This window comes from Paralichthys olivaceus, chromosome 3, assembly GCF_024713975.1.
Source record: "Paralichthys olivaceus isolate ysfri-2021 chromosome 3, ASM2471397v2, whole genome shotgun sequence".
Classification (NCBI taxonomy): domain Eukaryota; kingdom Metazoa; phylum Chordata; class Actinopteri; order Pleuronectiformes; family Paralichthyidae; genus Paralichthys; species Paralichthys olivaceus.
In genome coordinates this window covers 19309763-19332600 of record NC_091095.1, presented here as the reverse complement: position 1 = coordinate 19332600, position 22838 = coordinate 19309763, and the positions used below count along the sequence as shown (strand labels likewise).

At 41.9% G+C, this 22838-nt stretch overlaps 1 protein-coding gene across 8 annotated transcripts in view; it reads right to left on the bottom strand.

Moving 5' to 3' along the window:
• Positions 1-22619, bottom strand: part of usp24 (ubiquitin specific peptidase 24) — a 31575-nt gene extending 8956 nt beyond the window's left edge. The window contains exons 1-53 of one of the 8 annotated variants that reach the window (XM_020080976.2): positions 22206-22619; positions 19396-19564; positions 19087-19154; positions 18849-18992; positions 18346-18471; positions 17956-17991; positions 17795-17860; positions 16623-16688; positions 16352-16426; positions 15252-15410; positions 15035-15149; positions 14747-14850; positions 14453-14560; positions 14245-14340; positions 13962-14123; positions 12955-13047; positions 11954-12061; positions 11709-11858; positions 11327-11458; positions 10624-10735; positions 10454-10530; positions 10173-10313; positions 9996-10049; positions 9773-9906; positions 9574-9640; positions 9241-9351; positions 9025-9132; positions 8619-8792; positions 8450-8535; positions 8135-8243; positions 7877-8032; positions 7665-7762; positions 7361-7456; positions 7037-7259; positions 6789-6951; positions 6365-6526; positions 6127-6197; positions 5866-6026; positions 5723-5784; positions 5394-5585; positions 5181-5295; positions 4874-5018; positions 4667-4786; positions 4433-4558; positions 3993-4091; positions 3822-3904; positions 3597-3738; positions 3391-3510; positions 3060-3274; positions 1646-1770; positions 1413-1554; positions 980-1130; positions 782-877 (exon numbers count right to left, since the gene is read on the bottom strand). In XM_020080976.2, the coding sequence (XP_019936535.1) occupies positions 782-877; positions 980-1130; positions 1413-1554; positions 1646-1770; positions 3060-3274; positions 3391-3510; positions 3597-3738; positions 3822-3904; positions 3993-4091; positions 4433-4558; positions 4667-4786; positions 4874-5018; positions 5181-5295; positions 5394-5585; positions 5723-5784; positions 5866-6026; positions 6127-6197; positions 6365-6526; positions 6789-6951; positions 7037-7259; positions 7361-7456; positions 7665-7762; positions 7877-8032; positions 8135-8243; positions 8450-8535; positions 8619-8792; positions 9025-9132; positions 9241-9351; positions 9574-9640; positions 9773-9906; positions 9996-10049; positions 10173-10313; positions 10454-10530; positions 10624-10735; positions 11327-11458; positions 11709-11858; positions 11954-12061; positions 12955-13047; positions 13962-14123; positions 14245-14340; positions 14453-14560; positions 14747-14850; positions 15035-15149; positions 15252-15410; positions 16352-16426; positions 16623-16688; positions 17795-17860; positions 17956-17991; positions 18346-18471; positions 18849-18992; positions 19087-19154; positions 19396-19564; positions 22206-22484 (6492 nt within the window). In that variant the 5' untranslated portion in view covers positions 22485-22619. The remainder of the gene's footprint in view (positions 1-781; positions 878-979; positions 1131-1412; positions 1555-1645; positions 1771-3059; positions 3275-3390; positions 3511-3596; positions 3739-3821; positions 3905-3992; positions 4092-4432; positions 4559-4666; positions 4787-4873; positions 5019-5180; positions 5296-5393; positions 5586-5722; positions 5785-5865; positions 6027-6126; positions 6198-6364; positions 6527-6788; positions 6952-7036; positions 7260-7360; positions 7457-7664; positions 7763-7876; positions 8033-8134; positions 8244-8449; positions 8536-8618; positions 8793-9024; positions 9133-9240; positions 9352-9573; positions 9641-9772; positions 9907-9995; positions 10050-10172; positions 10314-10453; positions 10531-10623; positions 10736-11326; positions 11459-11708; positions 11859-11953; positions 12062-12954; positions 13048-13961; positions 14124-14244; positions 14341-14452; positions 14561-14746; positions 14851-15034; positions 15150-15251; positions 15411-16351; positions 16427-16622; positions 16689-17794; positions 17861-17955; positions 17992-18345; positions 18472-18848; positions 18993-19086; positions 19155-19395; positions 19565-22205) is intronic. The other 7 variants (XM_020080977.2, XM_020080978.2, XM_020080979.2 and 4 more) reach the window with 7 other exon arrangements.
• Positions 22620-22838: the final 219 nt, after the last annotated feature.

Sequence of the window (22838 nt, the reverse complement as noted above, 5' to 3'; positions counted from 1 at the left end):
GTATTTTGTAACATCTTATTCAAAAGCCCTAAACTGACCACTGATGTGCTTTCTGCTATCGTTATATTGTATAACATTGCTTTTACACTGTATAAAGTGATGACTTAAAAACTAAAAAAATATCTATTTTCTGATCAAAATTGATCTTCATTTAAATTATTTGATATTGTTTCCTAAAAAGGAGGAATCGTCTTTTACTTTACTTTACAGCAGCAACATTTTAGCGTTTAGGTTGTGAGTGGTTTATTTTATTTGTTTTATTTATCTATTTTAATATTTTAAATCTCAAATGTCAGACTGAATATTCTTCAGAATTCAAAGTTGATTGCTCTTTGAAAGAGTTATTATTATTATGCTCTGATGTTACCATAATATCAGTGGTATGAAATGTTTTCAAACTTATGACATTAATATAATTTCTGGGACAATATATTATCCAACAAAATTCAGCATCATTACAGCCCTACTTTAATATTATTTTGCACCAAGTTAGAGGTTTCCTTGCACAGTTTACAGCATTAGTTCTCTGAAAATGTATTTTATATCCAAGCAAAATTGGTATTGTACACTGAAATATCCTTAACTGACTCGTTAATGAATCGAATCAAATAGAAAATCGAATTGAGACTGTATAAATCGGAATTGAATCGATTTTGGATCTCATTGGCAATTCCCGGCCCTATTGTTATTGCACTATGTGGTATATAAACCATGTGTAATATCACTGTGCAGCTCAACTATGTGTTTATACATAATCAGACAAACAAACACAGACACATACTGCATTGACGGAGGTGAGGGAGAGAGTGAAGTTGAAGTAGTCGCTGTTGTAGACGTCTCTGTTCCTCATGAACTTTAGATTTTCATCTCGCACCATCTACAGACAAACGGTCAGATTCAACCATGATTAGTGAACATTTGAGCTGAATCACATGTGGAGGTGCTGTGGAGATAGTCAGGCAGTATATTGTCACTTTACCTGATAGATGCTGGCAGGCATCTTCTCTACAAACAAGCCCTTCTTCTCTCCTTTGCGGACCAGACGGGTGAGGAGGGTGAGACGGTCGTTGTTGGCCCGTGGGGGGCGAGGAGATGACTGAGGGGAAACATCAGGAGAGGATGGGGCAGACCTAGGTAATACAAAAACAACACAGCTGTAAAAATAATAGCTAGTGCAGCATTTAGATTTTATGGGAGTGAAAAGTGAAAAACAATTACAGCTGAAAGGCTGTTGATAAGAGCAGCAAAGGTCCTGGCTGCTGTCCAATGTGCTAAACTGGTTCTAAATCCACCATCAGTGGCAGAAAGACGACCTACAACTCTTTACTTTCTGCTTCACATTATGAAATGGTCAATAACCCACTGAGAATGTTTATAAGGTGAAAAATGTACATGACAGAGAACTGACTCACAGTGTAAGGTCCTCCGCTTCCTGCCTCATGATGCTGACTCTACTTTTTTTGGGCAGGACCGGTGAGTTTTGGTCGCTGATCTTCTGATAGAACAACATGTAGGCGTTCCAGTATCTCCTCCGCACATCAGGGTACGGGTTGGCTATTAACGCACATAAATCAAGATTCATCTGGTTTGTGACTTATGAAAAAGCAATGTGTTTGTTTATACACAGTTTACGCATTTTACTTACACTGGTCGTAGACTTTGGGGCGGTACTCTCCACCAAAGCACTCGTACTCCAGAGTTTCATCATTCATATCAAACTCCTCCACCACATTGTCGTTGAACTTGTACCAACGACCTCGGGCACTACCACTACAAGAAAAAGACAGACGACGATAAACAGTAAGCAATGAACGATGATTTGATAAAAAGAAAAGGGGAATGTCAGGTTTAGCTTGAAATGTGCATTTACAAAAAATAATTTACAAATAGGCAAAAAATAAACAATAGGCACAAAGAATATCTGCTTATTTCTCACGATTTACAAATTTTAGATACAGAAAATTGTTTGCTCTTGAATAACAACTGATGAGATGCTACCACCTACAGTACACCTGATATATCTATATTTACTGGAACAGTGTAGGTTTAACTGCCATAAATAATAATCCTTTTTGGGATAGGTTTTGTTTATATGTATGCAGTTGATTATTTCCATTAATGTTGATTTGTTATTTCAATGAATATCAATTTGTTTTCCATTGATTCATTTTGTGCTGATGACACTAAGAAGTAACTGTTGTTGTGCATGGACACTTTAAGGTGCCGCAATTCTTACCTGCCTGGAAGACGAGTGAAACAGGTGAAGCTTAAATGTTGCTTAAAAGTTATCAAGTTAAAAGTGACGTTAGGTTGCTCGTTTACCTCTTATGAGGTAGGTTTTTGTGTCTTGAATTTGTAATTTGTTTTCTACATTGTTAATGTTATGAATTTGTGTTTCTCATACATTGACATGCTGTTGAACAGTTAAGACGGTGGATTTGATGATGGTGAAGTGCAATAAAGACAAAGAAAGACTGAATACGTTCGTAACTGAAGAACCTCAATATTGTGCATTTCCTAGATGGAGTGAAAGTAGGTTTTCTGACAGGATGTAATGTCTATCTGTGGCCATCGAGCCTGTCCCTGTCTGAAGCTCTAAACTTACATATATGTCGATCTGATTTAAAGAATATCTGACTAACGAATGTGTCTAATTTCCTGGAAAAAGAGACATTCTGAGAACAAACTTTCTTTGTTGTAATCTTAAACAGGGATAGGAACAAGCCAGTGTGTGAGAGCACGATGCCAAATATTAGCTCCTGTGGTCTCTTTACATTCCAGTTCTCCAGTGAGCATTCCCAGCTTCCAGAGCCAGACATCTGGAGATGCTTACAAACTAAACTAGAAGCCCAAACAAAGTCTGATGCTGCGCTCATGTGCCCCAGGGAGGTCCTCTAAACTCTGCCTGGAAAATTAAAGTAAAAGATTAATGTGTTCCACTAAACACTGGTTAGGTGCTTCTTACGTAAAGTAGGAGCAGAAGCTGGAAAATACCAACCACCAAGCAGCTCTATCAAGCATTAGCTAGCCCTTTTAACACTGACTACAGCATCTCTTACCGCCTGTCTTTAATGAAGGAGTAGTAGTGTCCGGCATGTGCCTGACCGCTGTGGACAACAACTCCCACAAGCTCGTAGTTCTCAGAAATTGTGACTTTCTTCCTGGGCGACCCTCCTGACGTCCCATCGCCTCGTCCCTCACCACCCTCTCCACTGCAGTCCTGACGAGCCATTCCAGAGACAGTGTAGGGCTCCATGTTCAACACCCAGGGGAACTGTTCAGCAACAACAAATCGTACCATTAATCATGTTTATATATCATTTCTGGGCTTTAATCTGCTGTAAAAAATGAACAGAAGCATGGAATCTTGAGATCAAACATTCTCTGTACCCTAATCTGTTCATCGTATTTGATGGAGCGTCCACTTTCCCAGTCGAAGCCGAAGCGCATGAGGTGAATGCAGAGAACGCTGGGTAGGGATTTGATACATGTCCTTTTTACTGTGGTTCTCTGTGTGGAGATGAAAAAAAGAAGCTTATTAAACACATGTAAAATCAGTGTAGTAAAACAAAAACCGTGCCGAGCTGTATACAGACCTTCTCCTTGCATTTCTCACAGTAGTAGGCATTGCTACCCTCAAGCACCTCTCCTCTGACAAACTGGTCTAATGAGATCTCTAGACTCTGACAAGAAGTTACGCCAAGGTTCAACGCCATAAAAGTTTCTTCACGCTCGTACCTGTGTAAGAAAAGGTCACTTGTTAAGATCCTCTGTGATGCTTCTCAAAATTAAACAGTAAGAGTAATAAATCTAAATCTGACCTGTGAGGACAGTCTTTACAAATCTTCTGGTCGGAGAAGATTCCCTGAAATGTGTTTTTGAAGATCTGCTCTCGACCCATTTTCTGGTGTAAAGGAATCACATTATTACTGAGCTGTTGCACATAATCTTTGTATTTTTTAATTCGCGAAGTATGTGTGTGTGAATTCTACCTTTAGATGCTCGTCCAGCTGGTCCACCAGACTAGTGAAGAACTCGTAGGCATCCTGCTGTTCTCTTACATACAACTCCTTGTTCCACATCTTGAAGATCTGCAACAGACATAACACATTTACAAAGGGGTAGTTTTATATAGATAGACAGTCTGAATACTTTGGTGAAAAGAGTTTTTCCATTTGATCTAAATGTTGAGTGAAGGTTACAGCGTAGATAATAAGTGCTGTTAAGACATTGCAAGCATAATGTGAAAACAGACACAATGAATGATCAAAACTCTGCTAGGTAAAAATAATAGGTCTACATGTTTCTGTTCACCATGTGAATCAATTCTCATTTATTGAATAATACCTGAAATAACACTAAAATGAGTGAATTAGAGTCAGAGCACACTGTCAACCTTCATCTCTGGTCTTTAAAGTAAACAGCTTTTTACCTTCCAGAAGTTCTCAGGTACATAGTATTGCAGTTTGCTCTCCATCAGATGTCCAAACAAAGACTGCACCTGGTAGAAGACACTTTCCTCAGGCTGGTCTGTGTCATCCTCAATGGAGAGGAAAGCCTTAAAGCAAACATATGCAGTCACTGGAGTTAGATTCACTGTCTCGAACTTAAAGTGCACAAAAACTTTGGTAAATACACAAAGTAAACTACATTAAGTATCACGTACCTCTGCGAGACCTGGCTGCATGTAGAGCTGCTGGAACACAGCATTCATGTAACATGTGGCTCCTCCGTTCTTCAGCCCGACAAAACCTGAGACTGATCGGCTCTCTACAGGAGGCAGATACTGAGAAAGAGACCGGAGTTAGTTTGACATTTGAAGTATAGTAACTATAACTACATATAACAACAAATATTGTAAGAGATGATTTACATCAAACTCCTTGCAGAGGGAAGGATCAGACTGGTGGTGCATGGACAGTAACTCTTTGGTGATGAGCCGGAGGTTTGAGAGAGAGCTGTCAGCCAGCATCACAAGCACCTCGTAGGCTGCCAGTCTGCTGCTGGCTGTGCTGCACCTGACCACACACACACCACACACACAACACACACAAAACACTTAGGCAGCAGTTTGCAGTGATTTGTCCATTAAATGGCAAAACCTTTTTATAATGAATCACTTTCTTTTACAATTGACACATTACACATGATAAATAAAAAATAGTATTAACATGACACACTTGGGATGGAAGTCATGGCTGGGAGCTGGGGAAGGTGTGGGGTTGGAGCTGTTAATGATGATGCGTGAGGCTCGAAACAGGAAGTCGTCCAACAACTGCTGGATCAGAGAGGGACCTGGAAAACACACATTTGCACATAGCCATCATATATTAGTGTTCTCAATTTCTAATCTTATAAATGTTTTTGGTGTATGCATGTTTATTTGTGCTCACCAAGATGTTCCTTCTCGTTGCCACAGAGTGAGAGCAACGTCTTGATGAGTCGGAGGTGTCCAGCGAGGAGGATGTTGTCTGCCTCGCTGGTCTCCATCTCAGAGCTCCAGCTGGGCTCAAAATTGTCGAGCCAGGAGATCTCATCCTCCAGCATGGTGGCTGCGCTCACTTTTAATGCCTCCATCTCGGATGCTACAGCAGGTCAGGCAGGTGGAGAAAAGGGAGGGAGAAGATAAGGCAAGAGAAAGAAAAACTGTCACCTTTAGTTCCTGAGACAGGAGACTATAAGCTCTGTATAATAACATTATAACAGAAATGTATTGGTTTACTGGTTAGGTCATCCAGAAGTTGACATCTTAGGTCAAAGTACTCAGTGCACTGGGAGAGCAACCTGTGGAGAAAAGGCACCATCAACAAAAGACCCCAGTTAAAGTGTAAGTGATGTATGTTTTGTCTTTCTTGGCTTCAGTACCTCTGGTTGACTCCTCTCATGACAGATGTGGGACTCCACAGTGGCAGTTGAGCAGTGAGAATGACTGAGAGCAGGAACAGGTTTGGTTTCTGGACTTCAGGGAAGGCCGAGGTGTCCGACTGGCTGAGAGTGTACAGCTGATCACAAGCCACACGGCGGATCTGAGGAGGTGACAGAGAAAGCATGTGTGAGCACACTCTGCAGTGCTAGGCATATATGCAGTATTTCTTATATGCAGTCTATTGTGAGTTTTTTTTTTACCTCTCCACTCGGAGATCCCAGCAGAACATCAATAATGAAATCATTGACGGAGGGAAGGTTGTAAAAAGAACCTGGAGAAATCAAGCACAGGATTTTGTTTTATTCTGCAAACAACCTGAAGATGAGCTATAGATAAATCTACACAGTAGTATCCTAACACTGGATACCGGGCCAATTGTGATGTTTACTAATTATAAAAAGGTGGTGTGGTGTGTTTGCACTCCTGTGTGAGTCTTACATAGCTGCTGACAGCGTAGCTGCAGACAGGTAACCAGCAGCGACAGAGCCTCGCGGGCGATTATGGTGTCTTTGATGGAGACACTCTGCTGTCTGACACATATCCCTGCATGCAATGCTGTTGGGATGGTCTCCCCCTCACTGCTGGAGCTGCAGTTACTTCCTGCAATCATACACATACAGAACATTTGCATAACTTTAACTTATTTAGCATAGCAAATGCTCGCAACTAAACATTGAATGTCACTGTAGGTGAAAAATCAGGAATTAAGTTGTCCAGGATGATCACAACACCTCCTGACTGTAAACATGTAGTTGATGCCACAACAAGTCTGCACTTCATAAATATAGAAGGATAAATGTGAAGAATAAGGACGTATGGGAAAAGTGGTTACAAAAAGTTTTGAGTGTGTTTTCTGTCCCACCTGTACTGCTGACCCTGGTGCGAACTCCCTGTGGAAGAAGTGACGCGTGGGTCTCTCTGATTGGCTGAGGGCTGCCAACCAGATCCAACCGGCCAGCTGCAGCTGCCCAGGTCAGGCGCATGAAGCAGGCAACAGTGGAGGTGAAATCACCCACCTCCATGGTCTGGAGAAGAGACAGAACAAACATTGTACTTGAAAATATTCTACAACAATGAGGTTTTAGAGCAGAGTGTGTGTTAGTCCAGTACCTGAATGGCCACACGAGCAGCAGGTATAATCTCCTCCACTCTTATGGACGAGCGCTCAGACAAAGACATCTGCCTGTAGGAGGACTTCTCTGGAGTTCCACAGAGAGACAGCTGCCGTCCTGCTCTTCCTGCATTACGAAACGGACGGGATGACAGCGACTCACCATCTCTGATGACATCATCATCCAGTGCTGCAGGCATGCTCTGACCAACCAGAAGGAACCTGAAAATACAGCCAGGTAAGTATGGACGTCCTGACATGTTACATGGACCAGAATATCAACCCGTGTGTTTGTGTGTGTGTTTTCATGAGGCATTTTGAACCTGGCTAGCTGAAGACAGATTGAGTAGACTCCCTGTCTGGTCTCATAGTCCACCTCTGACGGGATAGAGTCCCTTTGCATCACATTCACCACCAGACTGCAGAGGAAATACACAGAGACATCAATGTCAGGACCCAAGAAAAATCTATATTACTTTATACTGTGAAGCCTTTTAAATAAAAGCATAATAAGTGGCATTATGTGTTTATATAAATAAATTATCCCATCAGCTGAAACTACCCACAGTGGAACAGTAAATGAGGGTGATGGTACTTTTTTAACAGTTCTATTCATTGTGCTATTACCTGAGACCCCCTGCTTTCAGGAAGTTTTCACAGAAGGACTTGCTGCTGGTTTTGGCCATCTCATCATCAGATGTGGGCATGAGCTTTGAACTCAACACCTAACACACAGATAAGGAGAGGAAAAACAGATGTCATCACTCATCTACCATTAAAATTTGAAAATATCTGTTACATATGAATGAAGTGCTATGCATGTTCACACGTGTGCGTACCTCCAGGTTGTACAGCACTCTGAAGGTGGACATGCCAGGTGCGGAGGATCTGAACAGTGACTCCAATATAGATGCAGCGCTGGGCTGGTGCTGCTGCTTGGAGGCCATGGATGGAGACCGAGAGCCTGTACCCTGGCTGAGGGTGAACAGTGTCTTCTACAATAAAGACATAGGAATATTAGAAAAAAAAATTGAGACCATTGTGAAAGTTGCTTGACCTGAGGAGGTTACAGCAACTTATCAGACAGTTCGATATACCTGGTGGCTCCAGACACTGGATTCTTTGGGAACAAAGTTGTCCAGAGCATCCTGCACCTCTGGGTCTGTTGGGATTAACAGCAGCAGCTTCCTCACACGAAGGGTGATTCTGGGGATAACATAGATACATGAAGTATCAAAAAGCTGACTGAAGTCCTGCTGTAGGGACTGTGTCACAGGTTAATAACAAAGCTAATCTATGCATGAACATTTCTGTCAAAGTATTTGTTTTCAATGACAGTTTGGTAGCTAGAATATCAATCTTAATCAGGCACTAGCATTTAAAGTTGAAGTACTTCCTGAGGAAAATCTCACCTGGATTCATCAAGGTTAGCCAGCTGGTAAAGCATCTCAAACACATTACACACCAAAGCCATCACCACCCCAGGCAGGGACTTCTCCTGGAGACAGAAGAACATAGGCACATTAGAACCAATGCAAACACTTGAGTGTGTTCACATTCTTAAGTAGTCTGACATTCTACCTGCTCCAAGGCGTAGGCAGAGTTGAAGACAGCGGAGCTGGAACTGCTAGAGGCGGAGGCCGAGGACTCAGAGCTGCCAGACGGGGTGCCAGTGCCTGAGCTCTTCACAGTCAGGCTCTGTTCATCGCTAAAACCAAGCTGTGACAGCAGCTTCTGGTCCCGATTCATGGTCAGCTAAAAGACGATGGAGGGGCAGTGACAGGATGGAGTGAAAGAAAAAAAAAGGGTTAAGTATTTGAAGGGTGTGTTTCCCCTGTTACACAATAGATGCAGAGGGGCCAACCCAGCAAAAACAAGAGGAGATAGGACCCTGCTAATTAACTGTGCAGTTGGGATTGGGAGAAGAGAAAAATAATTTGATGAGGGAGAGAGCTTGAATAGAATAAATAAAATAAGAGTGACTCACAAGACTTACCACACTGTCATTGGCAAAGATCTGGACATTATCCACAGGACAGCTCAAGTGCTCAGATATCTTCCACCGGATACTTCCTATTGTCTCATTACTGTGGGTCTGCAGGACACACACAGGCACAAGCAGCGACAAGAGTTACTTCCTCTGTTGATTTTACGCTACATAACTAATGTATAAGAAGGAACTCGAGGGAAAAGTCTACAGTACCTCTAAGGTGAACGTGTCTTTGGTTGACTCATAGGTGATGTGAAGAGTGACAGGGTGTCCATTGAACGAGGCCCCATGAGGTAGAATAGTGCGAGGAACTGAGTACATGTCCTACAGAGAAACCCACAAAAATACTCAGCAACATAAGATAAGATTTAAATATGTGAAAATCATAAGTTTTTTAGCTGATGTGCTACATAGATGTTGACAAGAAAAACATTATTAAAATTAAGTAGCACATGTTTTTAAGACTGTTTATGCCCTGGTTTCACACACACACATTTATTGTCAAATGAACAATGAGACAATTAGATGGAAGACTGCATGGCATACCTCTATAGTGATGACATAGCGCTCAGCCAATAGCAGCAGTCTTTCGATTATTACCAGCTTAGTGGATCTAGAGAAGAACACACAAAGAAGAGCATCAATAAGAATGAATCACAGGGAACAACTGTATTTTAAAGAAGAGATGTTAAATAAATGACTAAACACCAACATGCTGTAATAGGGTTAGTAACTATGTTCTTACCCAAACCCCCCTCTGTACCTGGATGGTGATTGTACAGATGTGGCCACAGTCGGCATGGCGGTGGCTGTCAGCATCTTGGTCGCCCTGGTTACAGCATGTGTCAAAGTTGGACCACCCAGGGCTGAGCTCGCTGCCTGAACAGAAAAAGGAAGAGAAGGTATCAGGTGTTGATTTCTGCAAAATGACACAATGACTTCTAACATTAACGTATTCATCTACTTACCTCTAGTCTCTTGTAACAATCAGCAATAAACTTCTTGTGCAAAGATACAGAATCCTGCAATGGATGACATGTTAACATTATATGTGATTCAGGTTGGACAGAGGATTCACTGGCATATATCAACACTGGAATGGTTCAGTTATATTTTGTATTTGTTGTGTACACATATATACTGACCTTCTTCATCTTGGGATTGAGGTTGGTGTAGCTGTATGTGATTATGAGCTGGATTGCTTCATTAGCTATTTCTTCATCAGGGGTTTCCATGGCGATGCGCCAGATAAAATCCATCCCTGCCAGGTCAAGGCGCTCCACACACTGTAATCAGATGACATGATGCTACATCATGAAGGTCATGTCTTTTACAGTACACACATTTTTAATCCATTTTAGCTCTCACTGAGACAAAGATGAACTGTACACATAAATTAGCTGTTAGCATGTTTGTGAGTACTGACCAGCTGAGTTCCTTGACGTTTCAGGCGATGATCACATAGATTAACATTCTCAAAGAAGGTCTTAAACAGATTAAAACCTGTGAGGGGCAATAAATGTAAACATCACACACTTGTCAATAAACAAATTAAGATTGTTGGTCAATAGTGTATCTCTGAGCAGAGTCTCTCACCGTTCATGGTGATCTCATATGGCTCTAGTTTTAAGATCTTCTCTTTGAAGAGCTGCTGCTGAACATCACTCTCAAGGTCATGCTGTCCTTTGGTGAACCACTCGAAACACATCTGCACACATCAGAAAGAGCTATGTTGAAGGTTCATTAACTTCATTTGTGGATACAGGTTTTGAGGTGCACTGTATTGTGGGTTGTCCAGATGGTCAACTGCCCATTGTACTTGGGCTCAGAGAGATCAGCTGTTGCAGACGCTGCTGTAATTTTAATTAGTTAATCTGTAAACATGTGCACTGAACTATCCACAGACACGACCCCACATTGGGACAGAGGAAGGGTGCTGATGATAAGAGAAACAGATTTAATCAATCTGATTAATTAAGTCTTAGACAACAGATCTGTAAAAGGTGCCTCTTATGACCACTTTCTCTCTTATCTCATCGAAAGAATAATTATTTCTTATACTACATCAAACAGCAGGACCGAAAAGCTTCATCTACTTCTCTAAAATGCTCAATAATTTGGTAAAATGTTAGATTTGTTTTACAGTTTTTACAATTCCCTGACGACAATGGGGCACAGGGCTTATGTTTTCTTATTTTCTGCATTTGTTTCTCCAGAGCCGTCACTGAGAAGAAAGGTGCAAGCAATGACAAACAAATGGCCAAGGACAAGAGCTGCATTTGCATAACTGTTTCCATACCTCACGGTCAAGTTCACAGACGTCCGGCCCCGACACCAGGCACTCCCAGAGCTCTTTGGCCCTATTCCAGACAAGGTAGAGGCTGGCCTCCTGGAGGAAGAAGGCCAGGAAGCGCAGGTGGCTGTCCAGATACTAAACATAGAGTCACAGAGCCATGTGTCAGCTTGACCCTTGATCACACACTCTCAACATATAACACTGTGCTGTTTGAGTTTGATTAATGCCTGTGTACTGTGTAAAACCCAGTCCAGCTCAGATAGAAATACTCATATTATCAGTCAAATGATAAACTGTATCATCAATCATCTGTATGAGCAGCGCTACAGCTCAATAGAGCAGTAAAGATAATCAATAAAAAAAAAACAAAAAAAAACAAACAAACCTCCTGGTAGGTGTATCGTCCATCCACCAGGGTGGAGCCTGAAAGTCCATTATTTCCCGCAGCAGTCGCGGCCAGTCGATGGCAGCACACGAGGGATCCTGTAATCAGTTTGACGATTTCAAAGTTCTTCTTCAGGTCCTGGATGATGCTCTGTGGGGTGGCAGGGAAAGGTTACCATGGCAACACCCAAATTAAAGTGCAACAGATCATTTTGATGATGTGTGTGTTGGTAACTGTGTGAGTACCTTGTCCTGTTTTTGATAGGTCTGCTTGATGAAAGAACGGGTGATCTCGTGCAGCTGACGGAGAGCAGGAACAACCCAGACTGCCTGAGGACTGCTCTGCTGAGAGGCCTGTTGCGACACACACACACACGATAATGATATTCGCTTACGTACAGCAAACATAAATTGATATGCTACATAAACAGAGGTCTGTGACGTTCGCTACTCATCAGATTTCATTATTGCATGTCACTGCTTTGTCATCACAGACGCACCATTTTGTAGTTAAGACTTTGTCATGACGTCATGAAAAGGAAATGAGAGCAAGGGATGTAAAGAATTTGGCAAAAATATCTGTATTTGTCCAACTGTTAAAATCAAATATCAAACATCTGATTAGATTCCTTTAATCTTAAAGGTTCAGTGTGTGGGATTTTCTGGCATCTAGCATTGAAGTTATAGACTGTAACCAACTGAATACCCCTCCCCTCACCCCTACCTGTCCAAACCTGTAGGAGAAACAACATTAGCCTTCAGGTGACACAAAATGTGCAGGGCCTTGTCTGAAGCCACAGTTTAGTTCCTCTGTTCTACTGCTACTGTAGAAACATGGTGGTGCAACATGGCAGAATGTACACCACTAAAACGTCATTATGAATTTTAAATTACGACTTCTGCAGACAGATCCGTCTAAATCCGACACACTGGACCTTTAAGTAACCGTGCTAGCACTTCCACCAAAGCTTTCCACTCATCCAGCAGCTAAATCACTCATTTAATTCTACTCTCACCCAAGATCAACACCACTGTGTACATCATTAGTCAGTGCCAAAGCAGAAAATTAACACACACCTTGTTAAACTACCTGATGTTACGATCAAAGTGTGAAATTATCAACCTGTGACAAAAGAAACCCCTTTGTAGTCGAACCCTCATCCACGATTGGTTGGCAGGCGTGAAGCAGTGAGATTGGATACAGATTGGTCAGTGGAATTAGAAATTATACGGGCTCCTTCTCTTACTTTGGCCAAAGCGTTAGCTTTCTTCTTGCTCCAAGAGCCAGAAAGAAAAGAGCTTTGAGTGTCGCTGCCTTTACTGTCCTCCTGAGTGTGAGTCTAGAGACATACATTTTATTGGAGGTTGATAAGAAGAATAAGAAGTGTATTTCATTCAGTCTGTGTGGCTTCACAAACACAAGCATTTTTCACAGCAAATATTTAAACATGTCACAGCAAGAGAAGCACAGTGCAACTAAAAATATCCAAGATAGCTTTGTGGTATTATTAATATTATTGATTAATAATTACACTGTAGTCTGTTAATAAATTGCTTACTGCCTTAATACTACAATAAGGGGGGTTAAGGGGAGGTGTAACAAAATTAATCAATACAAGTAAAAGAGAATGGAGAACCTTCTCCATTAAAGAAATGATTGTAATCTACATATGTGAGTGTTTTCTTAAAAATGTCATTACCTAATTAATTCGTTCTTTCTGCAAATATGAATATGAAAGAACTATGGAAAAGCTAGTCTGAAAGCATTATAAATCATTGCAGCCAACTCAAGCAACAACTGTGGAACAGAGAAATGGAGAAGAAAGAGTAAAAACGAAGGGGTGAGGAGGCATTGGCCTCTTTTCTGCCATGATCTGAAGGACTGAAAAAGGTTTTCACCTGAAAAAAACAACTTAATAGAAAAATTCTGCCTGAAATCCATAAGCTCACTGCTGCTTTAAGGATGCAAGCCTGGGACACACTCAGATGATGAAGGTAAACAAACAGAAGTTGAAGCTTAATGTGCAGAACTAACAGGGACTTGTTAACTTTGGACCAACTGTCACAACAGGTGGACAAATGTAGGGATCCAAATGTTTGCTTAAAAGCTGAGCTGCACAATAAACAGTCACAGGCTTCAGGTATGGATTCAGAAAATTAACAATACACATACTCAACGACTGAGTGACACTAATCAATACCCTTGCCCCATAACTACATAGATAACACTGAACAACTTCAGCATCTGTCTCACCTTCTTAATGTCCTCAATACATTTAATGATGTAACTGCGTTTCACTGTCTCTTTGACAGCATAAGCATCACTCAGGATCCCCAGGTGCTCCTCCAACGCCTGCTGAACTAGACTGGTAGGCAGGCTGGGAAGATGAGCCAACTCCCACAGCACCTCCAGCACCTGGACACAAACACATTTTCATACACTTTAATAATGAAACCGAATGTACTGTAGATTTCCACAACTATTTCGCAACACAGCTCTTTGTCTTCACCAGAAAGACAGATAAATATCAGCATACCTTTCCAGTTGTGGTTTCAGAGCGAGCTTCTCTGCCGATCCTCCCTATCAGACTGAGCAGCTTCTGTCTCACACGGTCGCTCTCAACCTCCCAGCTCTAAATCACATGAAAACACATCAGAAATAATATCATAAATATGACCTTATATCTCTGTGTTACAAGCCACTTGATATTGATGTATTTCTCAAAGAGTCTTTGTTGCACCGACCTTCTGTATGAGCACAAAGAGGTGAGTGAGTTGATCAAAGCTGAACTTCACAGCAGCAGCAGCGATGATGGTGTGAATGTTTTCTATCACAGTTGATGACTGGCCCGCCTGAAACACCCACAAAAGAATCAATAAATGCATTGAAAAGTGGACCCTTGAAATATGTGCTTACGCATGTGAATACAGTCAATTCAGTTTACAGGGTTTTCTCTTTTTACATAAAAGAAGATAATGAATGATAATGCTTAATGAAAACATAATACCACAGATATAAATCTACTGTGATCTGCTCACCTGTATTCTCCAGATCTTAGAGAGTTCATCCAGAGAAAGTTTACTGCCCAGCAGCTCAATGATTCCCTTAATCCTCTCACAGTACTGAGCTTGATCGATGTTACCTGGTACAGAGAAACGTTTAAGGCACCACAGTGAATAAAGTCAACCTTGAACCAAATATGCTTTTGTCTTATTTTATGAAATTAATGTAAATAACTTCTTATGTGTCCAGGTGTTTTGTAGCACTTACTAAAAATACTGTAAAAATAAGTTGAGGTGTGGCCATACATGTGTGTATTTTCTTACCTTCCAGTGCTATTGACAGAACTGAATTTTCTACAAGCCAGTCCAGCAGTTTATCTGTGTCAATAGCATTTTTCACCGTCTTGGACACTGTGCTTTCTTCTATTAACTTGGTCACCTGAGAAACAAAGACATATAAAGAAAAAGTGCCACATTAGGTCAAAATGGAAGCACATAAAAAAATCCATAACCTGATACTTGAGAACATATAAGAGCTGACCTCTTTGAGGGAGTTCATCTTGGTGGAGAAATGGGGAGTTTTGAGCATACGCAGCAGCGTGTCTAGTCGCAGATCATCCACCACAGCAACAAGTTCTCTCTGAAACCTCATACACAGCAGTTTTATGGCTGACAGGAGGTCTGGGATGCTCACCAGGCGCTAGGGTTACAAGACGAAAAAAAAAAAAGACAAGTGATAACTAGTCAAAAAAACGTTACAGAAAACACATAAATTGTCTTATCATTACAAAAACCGCACAAATCGTTATACTATCATATTAGCTGGTAAAAGCTGTTATTTGTTTCTTTTTCATCCTCATTAGGGTTGCAGTGGTAGTCATGTTAAACAGTGTGATTATAAATAAATTGCCCACAAGCTACATCTTGTGTTTAATTTTTGTGCATCAGAGGTAGCACCCATGTCACTAGTTATCAATAGTCTCAAAACATAACAGATATTTTAAAGAGTTTTTAATGTTGTCTGACGACAGGTCAGTGTGTTCCAGAGAGGGAGAGAGGAGCAGTGTGCTGTACACTTTACAATGAAGCCACAGCGTGAAACTTCTTAAAGATCTTTTACATTGTTATGAGAAGAGGATCGTCACAGTCTGTGCAATTTAACATTCAAGAAAGGTTCTATAGTGCAACAGAAGAGTGAGTGAAATCTAATGTTTAACATTGCACTCAGTAAGAACTGTACAGACAGTGGTCCAACATACTCCTTTTCTTATTATATTTCCAGTATAATTTGTAGCACTAAGTCACACGTTTATTACCCTGAGGGAAAATTACCGCACCATGGCTTTCCTAGTCCTCATCCTTCTAATTTAAAAATTCAGGTGAGTCAGGTGTAAATAGAGGTCGACAGTTCTCTACATTTCCATAACTTTTTATCACCCTGTAGCTCTGTAATGAGCCGTATTCAATAAACAACAACTACTGCAGCTCTATGCAGTCAAATCACAAAGACTTGTTTAAATCCCTATCTTAAATAAACCATGCCCATATTTCACAATGGAAGATTTACAATAACCTTCCTGATCCACCTGTCCAAATAAGAAGTCTAATAGCAGGGGGGATTATTGTGAAAATCAAGCCTACCTTGTCTTTAAGATCCTTTTCCTCCAAGTTCTGTACATATGTGATCATCTTGTGGATGACTGGATCAAGCATCGGCTAGAAAACAAGAATAAATCCAAATGAAGCATTAAAGCTATGTAAATGAACAAAGCTGATCATCTTGAACAAATAGATAGAAAGAAATACACACTTAGAGACTGCAGACATATAAACACAGCAGGAACAAATTAAGGACACATAAATTAAATAGGCAGGGGTGTGTGTGTGTGTTTGTACAGATAAGAAAGGTTACCTGGACAAGGCTGGAGTTCAGGTATTCTGCACAAACTCCGAGAGGCTGGACCAGAGCTGATACACACTGTGCAGGGAGATGGAAACAGTAAGAATAACTCAGACATGAGAAAACGAAAAGGAAATAAAGTTATCTGTAACAACTGATGTGTGTCTCACTATCATAAGAATAATCAACTCCGCCTCTCTGTTTTTGTTATCAAGATAATACATCTTACATGATGTGTCTTTTGTTGGCTCATTAAAGAAAACACAAATAAACATCACTGCACAGCTCCTCTAAGATTAAAATGTTCAGGCCAGAGATTAAACTGTATTTAAACTGAAACTGTGCATGTGAGTAACAGAGAGGGAGCGTAACCAGATGTGCGGTCGAGTTTCTGAAAACAGAGCACAGCTGTCACTTGTCATTCAGTGCTAAATCATGGGAGCTTACTCAATGGTTCCATGTTCCTGACTTATGTTTCTGACTATCTCCTATCTCTGGCTTCCATGAGAGCAGCTCTCCCACTTTCCTCCTCCTTTATTCACTAAGTACCCCCTCCCCCTGCACTTGATTTCCTGCTCAAAGCAGACAAATGAATGAGTTACACTTGGGAGTCAGTAGAGGAGGGAGCACTCCTCCCATTATCTTCTTTCTTTCACCTTCAGTCACTTTCTCTCTTTAAAGCTCGGACTGCGTTAGGTATCTGACAAATTACACACTCTACTGAGCTCCCACTGCCATTGAGGAGGACATTGGTCTGCAACCAGTCTCTGCCTTATTAATATGCTAATGCTAGAGGAAGCGCACACACACACACACACACAGAATCAATGGCTATGTGCTGCTGTGGTTCCGGCCAGGTTCCCAGAAGGAAGCATCAGTACAAAGATGCCTCAGAACACATAACACAACAGAGCATTTCAACCATCACACAGCGGGAGGATGAGAGCATGTTTGTGTGTAAGTGAGTATTAGCCAGAGGGGGAAAGAGAGACATTCAGCACCCTGGAGCTGAGAGCAGTGGGGGTAAACATGGTGACCTTTTCCCTGTATAAGGCCATCTCTAAGGTCTGTCTACAGTCCCTCTCTCAAACCATCACCAGAGTGGGAACTATTTCATCAAGCCAAAGATACGTGAGGACATTTGTAAAGAGAGCAAAAAGACAAAGGTTAAAATAAAGTCTTACGGCAATCTCGATTTCCTCAGTGTTGAGCTTAGACTGGATGGCAGTGAATCCTCCCAACTCTCCAAACTTGAGAAAAAAACAGGAAACAAGGAGTATATGAGGCAAAACTGTGAAATATGAACTATATGGAGATAATCCATGGGTGAGTGCTCGTTACTCACCCGATTCACCAAATCAACCAGCCAACCATGAGGCTCCTGAAACAAAACATTGTTTTCAATGGGTTTATTTAGCAATGAATTGGAACTGTAAGTTACTGTGACACACACACACACACGCTAAGTTTTCTGACAGCTGTTGTGTGTCATTCACACATGTTCTGCTGAGCCCCTGTGGATCTGTTACGCAACACCGGGGATGAAGAACTCTTCTGTCTGCCCGTGAACATGACTTTACACTGTGAACAAAATTTTATATGAAGTGTGCATAGAAATAATAGCACAAGTTTTCATACTTGTGAGTGAATCCCAAAAAATTGGCACTAACTTTCAAATAACACTTCACAGTTATACAAGTAAAGGATGAGTCCTGACGAAAGAGGAGTCCCTTACTTTCTGATAGGTGTTGCTAGGAGAGACTGCAAACATGTTGGCCTCTTCTCCAAACACTTCAGCCCAGTTCCTTTGACAGGCCTTCATCCGATTCTTAAAATGGTACTCATTATCTGGGTTGAAGGCCTGGACGACAACAAAGACACAGAAAATAAAAACATGCCAAAAAAAGATTTTAATATAGCTAAAAAAATACAATTTTTATATTATAATTTGATATGAAATTTTCAACCCAAAAGGCTTTTGTTCATAGCAGCAGATCACAATTTAAATGCTGTATTAAAATGTTTTATTTGCAAATGGAAAGAAACTAACGGCATGGCTGATTCAGTGCTCATGAAGCATTAAGGAGTTTACTACCACAGACTATGATCTAATATTGAGCCAGATGATGAAAATGTTTCCAGCAAAGTAGTTTCTTAAAAGATTTAAAATATTTCCACAGACAAAAGACAGAGTAGAGGCATCAAAAGACAAGTGAGACAGAGTAAGAGAGAACACACCATTGTCAGGACTCCCATCAGGTTTACAGGTACAGGGTCTTGCTTGACCCTCTCTGCCACCAGCTCCACCAGCAACATGAGCATGTTGTAGATCCCCTCATGAATCTCTGTGCCCCATTTGTGTACAGCACTGCTAGTCAGCAACTGAGGACAGAGAGCAAATTGACAGAAAAGATTAAAGTCAGTGAAAATATGGATTAACGACACAACTCACTTGCTCTGTTTCTTTGTTGCCCACCTTTTTAAAGGCCTCCGGCATGCAGCGATCTATAAACCGCTTGCAGTTCTCATCAGCGTCAGCGAGACCTGACAGATGGGGAGATGATGGATTGACATATTTTACCCACATTTATACTTGGGAAGAAAAAATGGCAGTGGCGAAAGAGACGCAGATTTAGCCACGTTAACACGGGGTTTCAGAATAACAACATGTGAAAAACACCAGACGCTCCAAACAAAACATGCCACCCACACAGAAACACAGATGGAAAGAATTTAGTTTAATGTAGACATAAAAAACAACGACTTTCAACACACACACACTTACTGTGCCTGGCGAGGCAGGTGGATGCGATGAGGCACTTGCCCAGGGACTCCTCTCTCTTGTAAGGTATCGACCAGTGATCAGTGAAGACTCGACTCTCCAGCTCATACAGGTTGGTGGTGGGGAACTCCATGCTTCCCCCGGAACAGTTCCCATTCTCATCATTGCTCCTCTGGAATACACACACATGACAAAGTCACAATCTAATGCAGTGAGTGACTTCATTTCAAACAGCTGGTCTCATTGTTTTATAATGACAGCAACAGTCTGTGCCTTTCTAAGATAATCCAAATGGCCTCCAGCAAAGATAAAGTCAGGCAGGACGATGCTTGATTCATTTCCTCCTTTTGGGAGACGAGCAGTAAGAATGTGTGTCCTCTCCTCTATGATCTGACCTTCATCTCTATTTTATTTTTCCCTCTTCTTTCTCTCAAGCTGCTTTCAGGACAAATCCACACACTTACGTGATTTCACATTGTACACGATTATGTCACGTGTGATTATGTCAAAAGGGTTGTGATGTGCAAAAACAAGTTCTCAGCAAACAGCTGCTATGAGAGTTAAGGTCTGTGAGTGTGTGGTGAAAGCAACAGCAGACAAAGGATTTTTGAATTATTTACATCATTAAGTTGCTCACACATTCATGGAGTCATTTGAATATTCATGTTCAAACTGCATAACTCCCTCCTCTGAAAGAGTGCTGCCCAGTGGAATGGTTGACCAAACTAAAGCATCACCGACTTATGTCGTATTTGAAATCAAGTAATTAATGTTTCTTCTTGCATGAAAAAGTATATTTAACCAAGACTGAGCCCTGGGATTCAGCTCACACTACATGATAATTCTGCAAAACTATTACAATTAATTTGTCTATTCTGCCTGGGGGCACTGCATGGGGTTATACAGTTATAGTTATATTAGCATAATTAATGGACAATGTATTAAGTGCATGTGTTAGTGCACTGCATACTGATACATATGCAGGATAATATAAATTGATGGATGGGACATTAAGTAGAGGCGAACTGGAGGGGAGGGAATGGGAGGAGGAAGCAATAGAGAAGCATCATATTTCATTCCTTCCCTTTCTCAGAAAACTAGAAATGACAGGCAAGATGAATGAGAGTATGGAGAGGGAGAGAGACACTATGTTAAGAGCAGTCATAGAACACAATCTATGTATGCAAGATTTCCTTACAGTTTCACAAAGAAAAAACCCTGTTGATTTAACTTTAGAGTAAAAATCTAGTCATTTTATTTAAATATGAATCTTTCTCTCTCTCTCTCTACAACAATGGAGTCACTTACATATCTCTGTGAAATCCACACTTCGCTTCGACACCTTAAGCCTTGAGGGGAAAGGTGCATGAGGTAACTTATCGCCTCTCTGTTACTATGCACCCTGCAACCCTCCTGGGACCCCCTCTGCGAAAAGCTGCAATGTGTTTGTGTATGTCAGGGAGTCTACAGGGGCTATATTTAGGAACATAGCATGAGGCCAAAGACCTGTAACATGTTCCTTACGCATAAATACAGCAGAAAGAGGAAGAGAAGGGAGGAAATACAGCACTTTCACCTTCAATTGATACTATCTCAGTCTCACCACAAATGTGATTTTTGTAGACGTCTCCACAGTATGTATATAAGCTGTGGAACTTAAGGCTCAAGCTTGCATATATTCCCTCTATTGACAGGTTGGTAAAAAGGAAAGGACCTTGTTTATTCAGACCTGTTGTACTGAACCACACACAGTGTTGGATCTCAGCAGCACAACAACTTTACCATCAGAGGGATGCAGCACGTGGGTGAATATCTGAATCTATGACCCAACAAATGAAATGGGTTGTGAACGCTTGAATATCTTTTGACTGCACATACCAGCTTGATGAGATCTGTGAAAGCAACAGGTTTGAGGTCAAGTTACTGAAGGAAAACAGCCACGAGCTCCTCAGGGGTGTCAGTCAAATCAATCCTGCCATGTTATGTGCACTAATTTATTTTGATGTATTTAAAAGTAGCCAGTGGAGTTGACTGTTGCAACACCACACTGACAGTGAGCTGGGACCAAGTGAGAGGGCCTGCAGGTAGATTACTGACAACTGTCAAATAGCTGTCAAAGAACCAGTGAGTGGCCTGGAAGCATCACACGACAGTTATCACTCACAAACACATGTTGACAATTGACAGTGTGTGCAGGAGGATGACTAAAATGGCCACGTATGACAAAGGCATTGCGAAACCGCTTGTGAGTCCGGTTCGAGTGGACTGCGATGTGTGCAGGACATGAGGAGGGTCGAGGCTGTCAGAGAACCTGCTAGCTAACGTTAGCTAACCTATGCTAAGCAGACTGAAACGCATCCAAATATCTGAGCGCAGGACAACAGACCGAACCGATCATCACAACCAGATCACTGCCAGATCAAATCTCTGATTGAAATCCTCCGGAGTGATGCCTCTGTGCCGCCCCCCCCCCGGTCCACTCACTGGCGGGTTCAGCTCCCAACTGACGCTAAGCTAGCAGCTAGCTAGCTATGTTAGCTTGTAAGTTTACAAATGATATTTAGCCTCGTGGTTGAAGTAGCTGAGCTCCATGTGAACACCCAGTCATCCGGTCACCATGAGCCAGTGACATGCGTGGTCCCTGAGGACTGTGGAGTAATTCACCTCCTGCTCTGACAGCGCCTTGTGCTCGGTGCATGTAGCCGCGGAGCTGCTAAGTTTAGCTGGTTAAATGGGCGAGCCCACCATCTCCTCTTAAGTTGCAATTAGTCCTGTTCTCCTCCCTGGCTGCTCCGGTGGATGCTCGCTCTTACCTCGCTATCCACCACATCGTGGTACGCAGGCGGCGGGTCAAACCCTCCTGTCCCAGTCCGCCCGCTGTTTTCCCCGTCTCCACTCGAGCCCGAGCCGGGAGCAGGCCCACTCTCCATCGGCTCGTATCCATACCCGAGTCCGGGGCTTTCGTTCGTCAGGAGCGCCACAGCCTCGTTGATGTCATTCTTTGCCAACCGGAGCGCCTTCCGTATCACGTCGGGGTCTGGGAAGCCCATGCAGAGGAGCGTCGTTATGTGCTGCTCCTCTTCGGTCTCCATTGTCGGGGTGTCTCCGTCTCTCGGCCTAATAGTAACGAGGTGTTCGGCGCAGCCCTGTGGCTGTGCACGCCGCCATGTTTACAGTCCGCTGCTGTTAGCCTGTCACGATCTGACTTCCCCCACAACAGCGCCGACACAGGTGTTGCGCCGAGTTTCGCCTGCCAAGAACCGCATGCTCCGTGCGGGAGCGCGCTTGGCAAAAACTCCCTTAGATGTGGGAGTTATTGTTTAACATCGGAGTCGTTTACACTTTCTAATAAACACCAGTGATGAACGAAGCCCGATTTAATGGAGAATTCTGCAGACAATAATTAATAAAATATAGATTTCCATTTTATTCTCTACGTTTTCTGT